Source organism: Acanthochromis polyacanthus, chromosome 11 (assembly GCF_021347895.1).
Source record: "Acanthochromis polyacanthus isolate Apoly-LR-REF ecotype Palm Island chromosome 11, KAUST_Apoly_ChrSc, whole genome shotgun sequence".
NCBI lineage: Eukaryota > Metazoa > Chordata > Actinopteri > Pomacentridae > Acanthochromis > Acanthochromis polyacanthus.
In genome coordinates this window covers 19,454,989-19,467,038 of record NC_067123.1, presented here as the reverse complement: position 1 = coordinate 19,467,038, position 12,050 = coordinate 19,454,989, and the positions used below count along the sequence as shown (strand labels likewise).

Genomic DNA, 12,050 nt, shown 5'->3' with positions numbered 1-12,050 from the left:
GGGCCCCCTCCTCCTCCCCTGGCCTACCTGACATCCCTCTACCTTTTCCCTCTCTCTCTCTCTCTCTCCCTCTGGCTCTCCTCCGCTGCAGCTGAGTGGAGTGCAGCCTCATGGCTGTCTCCACTCAGCAATCAGCGTCTCCCCCAGATTCCGGGCAGCTGAGTGTCATCTACTGATTACCACCCCTGCCATAAAAGACCGGTCTCTGCATCCACACCCTGCCAGATTGTAAACTCTGCTCGTGCAGTTAGTTTCCCTCTCGCCTCTCTGAGCTCTAGTGAAAGAGATTATTTCCTGTTACTAATCCCTGCCTGTCTTCTCCTTTTACCCACTACGACCCAGCTGCCCGGACCCCCTCCTGCTCCGCCTGATAACTTTGTGCCTCGCTCCGGATCCCCTCTTCAGTCTCCCACCTGCACCACTGGACCCTCCTGCTGCCTCGTCGCCACCAAACCACCTGTGCCTGGCTTCCCCCCTCCTGCGACCAAGCTTCCAGTCTGCTCGCCGCCGCTGAGCGTCCGCCACGCTCCGCAGCGGAGGACAGCCAGAGGGAGAGAGAGAGAGAGAGAGAGAGAGGGAAAAGGTAGAGGGATGTCAGGAGGGGCAGAGGAGGAGGAGGGGACCCTGACAGTACCCCCCCCCCTCCCAACGGGCGCCTCCCGACGCCCCACGGAGCCGGTCAGGGTGAGCACGGTGGAAGTCCCAGATGAGGTCCGGGTCCAGGATCCAACTTCGGGGAACCCAAGCCCTCTCTTCCAGTCCATAACCCTCCCAGTCCACCAGATATTGTAGGCCCCTACCCCGGCGGCACACATCCAGGAGGCGGGAGACTGTATGGGCTCACCATCCAGTAGACGGGGGGGTGGAGGAGCTGGAATGGGAGGGGTCAACGGGCTTTCCTGAACCGGCTTGATCTGTGATCCATGGAAGGTGGAGTGAAACTGGGTTATTTAAGACGGACGGCAGAGGGGTTGATAATTTTGTCTGTTTCAAATGGGCCGACAAAATGTGGGGCTAACTTTTTGGAGGGGACACGAAGGGGGAGGTCCTTGGCTCGCAACAGACCCGCTGACCAGGAGCGTAGATAGGCGCCTCGGATCTGTGACGGTTGGCCTGGTCTTTCATACGGCGGGATGCCCAGAGGAGGGTGGCGCGGGCCTGACACCAGGTCCGAGCGCACCGGCGGAGGTGAGCAGCCACCTATGGGACTGCGATCTCCTCTTCTTGGTCGGGGAAGAGAGGGGGCTGGTATCCGGGGGCGCAGTGAAACGGGGACAGGCCGGTAGCGGCGCTGGGGAGGGTGTTATGTGCGTATTCCACCCAGGGGAGTTGGGAACTCCAGGAGCTAGGGTTCTTTGATGTTAAAAACCAGAGGGTTGCCTCCATTTCCTGGTTGAGCTGCTCCGTCTGGCCGTTACTCTGCGGGTGGAATCCAGAAGACAGGATGACCTTGGCCCCCAGCGCGGAGCAAATCGCCCGCCAGACCTGCGAGGTGAACTGTGGCCTACGGTCGGACACAATGTCCACAGGAATGCCGTGGGCTCGGAAGACGTGGGCCACCATCAGGTCCGCAGGTCCGGATCTATCAAAGAACAGAGCCCACCTGGCTTGCCGTGGGTTCAGCCATTTAGCCGTCTGGAGGTACTGGAGGTTCTTATGGTCCGTCCATACCGGGAAGGGCTGTTCAGCCCCCTCCAGCCAGTGTCTCCACTCCTCCAGTGCCAGCTTGACCCCCAGAAGCTCCCAGTTCCCCACGTCGTAATTCCTCTCGGCCAGGGAGAGCTTTCGGGAGAAGAATGCGCAGGGTTGTAGCTTGTCATCTCCACCAGCACCCACCGTCCCCACTCCAGTATCCGAGACATCGACCTCGACAATAATCTGTCGGCACGGGTCTGGCTGAACGAGTATGGGGGCGGAGGTAAAGCGTGATTTCAGGGTGAGGAAAGCGGAGCGTGCTTCGGGGGACCAAAAGAATTTCCGGGAGGTGGATGTGAGAGCGGTCAGGGGGGCTGCGAGTTGGATGTAGTTTTGGATAAAGCGGCGGTAGAAGTTGGCGAAGCCCAGAAATCACTGCAACTGCTTACGCTTCCTGGGCTCCGGCCAACCCTCCACCGCCGCAACCTTGGTGGGGTCCATCCTGATCTTCCCCGCAGCAAAGATGTAACCAAGGAAGGACACCGCCGGCACGTGGAACTCGCACTTCTCCGCCTTCATGAAGAGGGGGTTTCCGAGAAGGCGTTCCAGGACCTGTCGCACGTGCTGACGGTGCTCCCCCAGGCTGCGGGAGAAGATCAGGATGTCGTCGAGATACACAAAGACAAAGCGGTTCAGGAAATCCCGGAGGACATCATTAACGAGGTGCTGGAAGACAGTGGGGGCGTTGGTCAGGCCAAAGGGCATCACAAGGTACTCGTAATGCCCTAGGGGGGTGTTGAACACTGTCTTCCACTTGTCCCCCTCTTTGATCTGGACCAGGTGGTATGCATTTTGGAGGTCCAGTTTGGTGAATATGGTGGCGCCATGTAGTGGGGTGAAGGTGGAGTCGATGAGGGGGAGTGGATATTTATTCCGGATGGTGACCTTGTTCAGCCCCCAGTAGTCCACACAGGGCCGGAGTCCACCGTCCTTCTTCCCCACAAAGAAAAATCCGGCACCGATCGGGGAAGTGGAGGGGTGGATCAGGACAGCGGCTAGGGAGTCCCGGATGTACTCCTCCATAGCCGTCTGTTCTGGCTTAGATAAGTTATATAATTTCCCACTGGGGAGGGATGCATCTTTCTGCAGGTCAATCGCACAGTCATAGGGGCTGTGTGGAGGAAGGGACAGGGCTTGGTCCTTATCAAAGGCTTGGGCTAGGTCATGGTACTCAGAGGGGATGGTGGACAGGTCAGGGGGCTCGGGTCGGATACAGGGTGCAGGACTACCAGGGGCTGGGGCAGAGAGCAGACAGGTAGTGTGGCAAGTGGGACTCCAGGTGAGGATTCTTCCTCGACTTCAGTCAATATGGGGGTTATGGAGCTGGAGCCAGGGATAGCCGAGGACCAGAGGGGTGTGCAGATTCTGGAGGGTGCAAAACGAGATGGCTTCAGTATGGTTACCTGCTATACGGATGTTCACGGGGGTGGTCTGGATGCGGACGTGGGCCAGTCGTCGGCCATTCAGGGCGAGGGCGCACAGTGGAGGATGGATGGGCTTGTTAGGGACCAGGAGCTGTTTGACGAGAGCCTCATCGATGAAGTTGCCCTCTGCTCCCGAATCCACCAGGGCGGAGACCGTGAACTGTTGATCTCCCCACAGGAGTGTGGTCTCCACACTGAGATGCGTCGAGGGGGAGGACACGATGGTACGGCTCGCCAGTGACCGGGGGGTCCTGTGGCCCAAACACTCCTCGTAACACAAAAAGATAACATGATTCAAGCGGCTAATACTAGCTAGCGCACGTTAGCTTCCGGCGCTAAATGTATTTTCTAAGATGAGAATTCTGATTTACCTTATCAGTGTCAGCCATCTTCTCTTCTCCTTTTCGTCCAGAGGAAAGCGGTAGAAAGATATCGTTTTATTTACATCATTTCTATTGTTGCAACACGGGACACAACACTGCACCATTATATCGTTGGTTTGGTAGGACACGGAAGTGACGTTTTTGGACACGATGACGTAGTTACGAGCCATCCCCATACCAGTATTATAACAGAACTAATAGAATCAAGCGGCCAAAAGTCACTGTGACTTCATGCATGTTTTTGGCTGTAACTGCAGAATTCATACGTTAATTAGACACACTTGTCTACCAGGATAAAATGACAAAGTGAAGGCATTTTATATCAAAAAGGTCAACATTAGAATTCATTGTGACCACATCATGTTCTGCAAAAACACTTTTCTGGCCATTATACAACACTAAAACTTATCAACAGAAGAGGAGAATATGATCATGTTAATCATTATCTGCCTGCATGATGGTATTATTGTAATCATGAATTATCTGGACTTTCTTTCCAATGTACTTCAGTATTGCAGCCTCGACTTGCCTAAATTCTGCTATTTCCTGCATAGAGGCTTTTAAGCTACATTCCATGTCAAAGCAATTACAAACACCTGTAACTAGTTGGTTTAACTTACACTAAATCAGTAGATGAAACTACATTATAGTTTCTGTCAAGGTTTGACTGCTGTCTCAGCAGGTAAACTGTCATATCAGACACTCAAGGGCAGAGATTTGGATGTTTTGATTCTTCCTTTCCCCCCTGTCTACCTGATCTACAGGATGCATTTAAAACAGAGCCCTGTGAAGGCCTGGTCATTTTTCTTTGCAAGTGCATCAGTTTGGCTGCCATATTACTTTTATAGTTACCGTATGTATTGTGTTTGGAGGATTGGAGAGTTCCTCAGTTTGATTACATTTGGTGTGCAATTAATGTTTCCACTGGAATCTAATGTCACACATAATCAACTCTGAGCAGGTGCAGATAGAAGGCCTAAGGGCAGGCGAGGTGTTCACATCTGAGACAGGACTGGTTGACCTGCTTGTACAAACCCAATTCCAATGAAGTTGGGACGTTGTCCATCCATCCATCCATCCATCCATCCATCCATCCTCTATACACCGCTTTATCCTCATTAGGGTCGTGGGGGGTGCTGGAGCCTATCCCAGCTGACTCGGGCGAAGGCAGGGGACACCCAGGACAGGGCGCCAGTCTGTCACAGGGCTACATATACAGACAGACAATCACACACACATTCACACCTACGGGCAATTTAGAGTAACCAATTAACCTCAGCATATTTTTGGACTGTGGGAGGAAGCCGGAGTACCCGGAGAAAACCCACGCGTGCACAGGGAGAACATGCAAACTCCATGCAGAAAGATCCCAGGCCCAGGCCGGGATTTGAACCGGGGATCTTCTTGCTGCAAGGCGAAAATGCTAACCACTCCCACACTGTGCAGCCCCAAGTCAAAATATGTTTTATATTTTATATTTTGCAGCCCATACCGGGAAATCAACATATAAAATTCTGATTATTGGAATATGACTTGGGAAACTTTTGAAATCAATATTGATTGTGACTATGCTTTCTTTTTAAACACCACAAGCTGCTTTCTGTACACATGCACTCAGTTTTTCAAGGTGCTTGGTCAGTATGGTGTTTCTGCCACAGTTCTCTTGTGAACTGAAGCTGTTTCAGTGTCTCCTGTCTCGTCATGAAACCCAAGTCTGATGAACATGATGGGGCCATACCAGTCATAGCAGGACACTGGGCTTTTCTTGCCACTGATGATAGTACTATGAGTCAAGCTGGACAGTTAGGTTTGGTATCTTCCAGTTATTACAAAAAGTGAAAGAGCACCCTCTATGTATCACCATACATATTGACATTGTCAGAGGTCTAATTTTAGGCTGTTATGCACTACAGAGAAAGTCAAAGATTAGATTACAGGATTGTCACAACATGGAAAATACATAAATCTGCCCCTCTATGATGTGCATAAGGAAACAAGTTTTTTTTGTTGTTTGTTTTTTTAACATTCCATTTGAGTCACTTGTCCCTTTTCTCTCCACTGGCTGGTTTCTGGTTATTCAAGTAAGTTAATGGTTGATCAGTTAAGAACTTTACAGCATGAAACCTGCATGAACTTTCACTGAACACATCTTTGTTAGTAAAATCTTTACTTTTCCTGAGCAATCTGACCTTTTGACAAAGACTGCAGACGGTAATGGAGAAATGTGGAAATGAACATTTGCTGTTCTTAGTGTGTTTCAGGAAAAAATAAATCTATTTTATTGACATAACATTTTAATGTACTTCTAGAGCACTGTTTTCAGAAGAAAGAGCTATGTTTAGACAATCTTGCAATTGAGCTTAATTCCATTTTTGTTTTCATTTATTTGTGCAGACAGAACATTTCCACAGAGGTCATATCACACAAGTTAAATACAGTGCCTTTGTTTTTAGTTATCATACAAGTCACCTTTTGTTATAATTCAGCTCACCACTACCATGATCCCCACCTCCTCCCGTTTTAAAAAAAATTTCACTTACACATTGATTCTATAATTTCATTTACAGACGCTGATTTCCAAAGCAACGTACATCTGAGAGTAGATACAACACAAGCAAAGATCTAGTCAGGAGAAAACAACCTGGACAAGCATTAAAGAAGATAATAAAAAGAAAATATTTGTATTTTTTTCTCTGTAATAGAGAGGAACAACACAAACAATAAAAGCACATGGAAAAATTTTAGCGCAGCAGCTTAGCACATGTGCCCTTCTTTGTACAGGATTGACAGTAATATTCGTTCATTCCACTGAATCAGTTCCTATAGTCTCAATAGAATCACTTGTATATTTAACTTTAAATGATAAAAGATCAGTGCCCAGTAAAAAAATGGATTTTTTGTTCCTCAGCCAACTGCTGGATAATGTCATACTCATGCTTTCCAGGATGCTGTCCAGTTCGTAACTTTTTATTTTTAAGCTTCTCCCAGTAATGGCTCCAGTTTCCATCACTGTCTGCACCAAAACCAAACACACGGACCTTGGAACACAAAAATGAACAGGAAAACTATCACAAACATATCTTGTTGCTTATTTTCGAGCACTTATACAGAAACTGACAACTTTGTAGACTTCACAGTTAAGAGAAATTAGAAATGAACTTACCTGATCACAGATGTGCAGCGCAAGAACCAAAGCCATAAAGCCAGTGGATGGATACCCGCCCTTTTTATCCAGCCAGATGTCATGAACATACCTCATGAAGGCTGGATTGACCACCATTACCTGTTAGGAATCTGAATTAATGTTTCAGCTTATTTTTTATCTATCATTACTTTTGCAGACAGCTCACTGCTGAATGCAGTGAACATAATACTCACCAAATCCTTGTTAGCTTGAACCTTGGATTTTACTGCCGCATATGATCTAGAAACAGCATGAAATGACAAAATCAAATGAACTACTTGATAAAATATGTTTGTGGACATTCCAAAAGAAAGCTAAACAGACACAATGTGAAAGCAGACTTCAGGAGATTGTTCTACTCCCACAGTCTTTGACAAACTTTGTTAACATTTGAAGTAGGTTATGAGATTTCACTTCATTCATGAACTCTATGAACCCTTGGCAATTTTCTTGGTGATTTCACTACTTTAATGTTTAACCTTGCATAGTGTTGTCTGTTTTTCTGTTTCACTTTATTTATTTTTCCCTGAATAACCTAGTCTATCCAAGTCTTCCATCATCTCATATGATAATACAATTGCAGCTTTTTTTTTTTTTTTAAAAAAGCCTTTATATGAACAATAGAAATCATATTTACAAGGAAACGGTTATGTCTTCACATGTATTAAAAATCTTTGAAGAATATGAAACTAAAAGTTGACCATCTACTAAAGATAGCGGAAGAGAAATCATGATATGGTTTCATTCATTATGTCTTAATGCCTGTTTGTTAGATTACACTGAACACATCTTCATATAAATGGGGACAAATCATACGCATGTAGTGAATAAGAATATAACTCACTTTCCAGTAAATCCTGTTGTGAAGGCCATGATGAGCCACTCAAGATCCTGTATCTTGAATGGAAACAGCACAAGATGAGTGGTGTTGTCTAAATCCACGGCACTCTCTGGATACATGACACGATGAGTTGTTCTGGTCCCAACATCTTCCTCATAGCCGTTGATACGACCAAAGTTCATTCTAAGGAGTACACACCAGAATACTTATATCACTTTTTTTTCAGAAATATTTGGACGAAAGAAGATTTCTCTGAGCTTAATATTTACCTTATGACGACATCATGGAAATCTATCAGAGGTCCGTAGTGTGATCGCTGTAAATTAACAGAATTTCCCACCACAGCACAAGTCCTGCAGCGGTCAGGGCTGGGTTCTGTTAGATCTGGAGTTGGTGGGAACATCTGAAACAGCCTCTCTACTGTTGTTTTATAGGTGCTGAAGCTGCGCCTTTCATTCTGTAAGCGCTGACAGAAATACCAGACATACTCTGTTGTTAAATCAGTTATCATTTGCATTATGTGAGCAAACAGGCATACAAGAACATTTGTATTTCTACTTCTCTTTTACCAATGAGAATCAGTTGCTAGTTCTGGGCTCCTGCTGGAGCTGGTTTGGAGTTGGTTCAACTTGCGAACCCTCTAAGAACCTGCTGCTTTTCCACAGGTTAGACACTCGTTGGTGTGGAAAATACACCTTCTCGCCTACTAGGAGGTGGATGATGTCCCTCCTCATCCATATGTATGAGAATGAGTCAAATCAGAGTCTTTATGGAGTCACATCATTATGGCATTGCATATCTGTTCAAAGACTGGTGTCTTCATTGAACTTTTGCTGAGGACCACAGTACAAAGAGAAGGTTTGTCTTTCTCAAGACAAAAAGATTTTCTTGATCTTTAATCAGAATTCAGCCAACATTTATAAACACTGCTGCAAATGGCAATCCTGAGTTTCTGAATTTTCTGTAATGGGATCATTGAAACCCACGTGTCTTTGCCAGGACAAATAATCATGCATTGTCATATATATATGTACACTGACAGTCAATAGAAACTTTGAGACCATATTTTTCAACATAATTTTTATTTTGAAGCCCGAAACTCGATTTTCTTCATATGAATCATTTGTTTAGCACAGGGGTGGGGAACCTTTTTCATATCAAGGACCATTTCAATTTTTATAAAGTCCTCCAAGGGCCATACTATTATGAATACATAACAAGTGATGAAAAAAAGACAAAGAAAGTCTATAACTGCTGTGTTACTAAGCCTCATGATTGCTGCATTTGTAGACTCACCTAATGCGATGGCTGGAACTGTTTTTCTTTAGCGAGGCATCTGATGTCAGCTGGCAGTGATGATGATGCTACTCGAAGCTGGTTTTCCAAGTTTGAGTCAGTCAGTCTTGAGCGGAGGCGAGTCTTTGCAAGAGTCAGTTTTGAAAAGAACTGTTCACAGCGGTACGTTGTCCCAAACAGAGATGCAAACTTCAGGGCATGTCTCCTCAGGATGGGAAAATCCTCAGCACAGACATACAGTTTGTAAAAGTCCAGCAGAGAGAGGTTGTTGTACTTGGCTTTGAGCTCGTTGTTGTTTTGCAGCTCAATTATTTCCATTTGAAGGTTGTCTGGCACATCAGATGGCTGCACATTAAATGGCGTCTCAAAAATGTCGAGGTCCTTTTGTGTATTTTTCACATCATGAAACCTCTCATCAAATGCCTAGATGAGTTTTGCACACTCACCAGCATATTCAGTTGTAACATCAGGCTTTTGTTCTTGTAGGGTGGGAAAGTGCACAGTGTTTCCCCCTTCCAGTTGTCCTTGCCACAGCCTTAACTTCACTTCAAATGATTTCACATTTGAAAGCAGAGAGCTGATGAGCTGATTGGGACCTTGCAGCTTCATGTTTAGCTCTGACAGGTGCTTGCTGATGTCCACCATGAAGGCCAGATCACAGAGGAACTTGCCATCACTGAGCTCCACGACAGGTTTGCCCTTCATCTCCATGAAGCGTCTGACTTCTTCCCGCAGTGTATAAAACCGCGCGAGCATATTTGCACGACTCAGCCATCGCACTTCACAATGATACACCAGATCACCATACTCTGACTCAAGCTCGCTGAGTAGCTCCATGAACTGGCGGTTGTTCAGCCGTCTGCTTTTAATGAAGTTTACGGTGGACACAACTGTTTTCATCACATGGGTAAGCTTCAGGGAATGTGCACATAAACTCTCTTGATGTATGATACAGTGGCATACAACTAAATCACTTGGATCCAGACTCAGACGGCTCATTTCTTTTTTGACTAATGCAGTCAATCCTTTTTGCGCGCCAACCATTGCGGGAGCTCCGTCAGTGGTGATGCCGCTCAACTTCTCAAATGGCAGTTCAAAATTGTTCATGGCCACAATAACTTGATTGAACAAATCCTCACCTTTAGTAGTGCCATGCATGGCTTGCAAAGACAGCAACTCCTCCTTCGTTTCAAACTCGGTCGTAATCCCACGCACAAAAATGGCAAGCTGCGCTGTGTTTGTGATGTCTGTTGTCTCATCACAAGCCAGAGAAAAATCCTCAAAGTCTCTTGCAGTGTTCTTCAGTGTTTTTTTCAATATCTTGCACCATATCAGTAATCCTGTCTGAAACAGTTCTTCGAGACAAACTGACGCTTTTAAATAATTTCACTTTGCCGGGCGCGAGAAGCTCCGCCGTGGCTACCAGGCACTCCTTCACGAACTCTCCTTCAGCATGAGGTTTCAGCTTCTTGGCTATTAATTCACTCACCACAAAACCTGCACGCGTAATATTCTCTCTGTCAGTCTGTAGTTGTGTGAAAGCTGCTTGTTGAGCATCCAAACTCCGACGAAGAGTGTTAATTTTATCCAAACGCATTTGTCCTCTCAACTCCTGGAGTTTAGCATGTTTCGAGCTGTAATGGCGCTCGACATTTGCCTTTTTCATCACCGCCAGCACCTCGCCACACACAAGGCACCCTGGCTTGCCTTTCACTTCAACAAAGAAAAAGTCATTTGTCCATTTTTCCTGGAATACGCGGCACTCTGCATCCACCTTCCTTTTCTTGACAGTCGCCATGATGCATCACTTGTCTTGCGTCAATCACTCCGGCCCAATGCAATGACACGTACATCGCATGCTGTATTCACTGACCCTGACGTTGACTCAGACACGTCTGTTTTTCTCAGAAAACTCATGCCTGGCAATTTTTCTGCCCATAATGTTTTATTTATTCATATATGCATAAATGAAGATATAAAATATAAAAATTGTATTGCATTGCAGGCCATTTGAAATGGTCTCGCGGTCCGTATACGGCTCGGAGGCCGGACGTTCCCCATCCCTGGTTTAGCATATTGGCATACAGAAACAAAAATCTGAAGTTTCAAGAATGATTTCAAAATAAAGAATTCACAAAAGAAAACAGCACCTGCCAAACACAAAGCCACAACAGTCAATACCGAGTATGGCCTCCACTTGCTTTGATGCAGGCAGCAATCCGTCGGCGCATGCTTTGGACCAGGCTTCTGATTGTGGGTTGGAAACAGCCCATACGCCTGACTACATCACTGTAGCTCAAACCGGCCTCCACCATACCCAGTGCCCGGAGACGTTCATGTGATAGACGCGGCATGATGCTGTTCACTGGACTAACAATGGTGGCCTTTTTTGGGCCTTTATATAGGTCTTCAAAACCCATTCTCAAATTGTGCAGATACTCACTGAGTATTGCTTGGTGTGTATTTGGTTCACTTTTGCAAAGTGACCAACCAATGTGCAATGAATCATGAAAAAACGACAACTCATCATTATCTCAACTACCAGGGCACTAGATCATCAGTAAATCCACAATGAATAATTACAACCCCCCTACAAGTAGAATTCTGCGTACATTTCTACCTCAAAGTTTCTATTGACTGTCAGTATACATTGAAGGTGTATTTTATATGCATATATTCTCATCTGATAACTGCAGGATGACTCTTTATTGGCAGATGAGTGACTTACCTTCCACCAGTTGAAGGCATCCTCTGACAGGTTGTAGTTCACAGACAAAAATGGTTCCACAGAACTGTTGAAACGTTGCATGAGCAACAGCTTGTCTTCTGATAAACACTTCTCACAAGCACATGGGCTTTGTTGTAGAGAGTGGAACCAGACAGTTAAGTTGAAGTGGGTTGTTATGAACAGACTAACCCCGGTGAGAAACAGCAGTAAAATAAACACCTCAAATTTGGACATCTTCCTGGATTTGTCACGCTTGTGACTGAAAAACAGGTCCAGGCTGTGGACAAAGTGTGTGGTGAAATGCACAAGTAAGTCTACAGTTATGAATGAATAAAACACTATCACCATTTATTTATAGCCATACTCAGCAACCCGGTCTCACAAGGATTCGTGAAACTGTCATGTAAATTAATCTATGGTTACGTGTGCACCAACACGATTTTCTCATGTTTTTTGTGGTGAACACAACGAAATTCAAACCAATGTATTTCAAACGGAG

The 12,050-nt window shown here is 45.8% G+C and overlaps 1 protein-coding gene across 2 annotated transcripts in view; it reads right to left on the bottom strand.

Moving 5' to 3' along the window:
* Positions 1-5,868: 5,868 nt before the first annotated feature.
* LOC127536027 (CMP-N-acetylneuraminate-beta-galactosamide-alpha-2,3-sialyltransferase 1-like) overlaps positions 5,869-12,050 on the bottom strand; it is a 34,790-nt gene continuing 28,608 nt past the window's right edge. The window contains exons 1-5 of one of the 2 annotated variants that reach the window (XM_051955228.1): positions 7,797-8,065; positions 7,531-7,710; positions 6,881-6,926; positions 6,666-6,785; positions 5,869-6,540 (exon numbers count right to left, since the gene is read on the bottom strand). In XM_051955228.1, coding sequence (XP_051811188.1) covers positions 6,373-6,540; positions 6,666-6,785; positions 6,881-6,926; positions 7,531-7,710; positions 7,797-8,044 — 762 coding nt within the window. In that variant the 5' untranslated portion in view covers positions 8,045-8,065 and the 3' untranslated portion in view covers positions 5,869-6,372. Of the gene's footprint in view, positions 6,541-6,665; positions 6,786-6,880; positions 6,927-7,530; positions 7,711-7,796; positions 8,066-12,050 lie in introns of those variants that run through there. The other variant, XM_051955227.1, reaches the window with a different exon arrangement.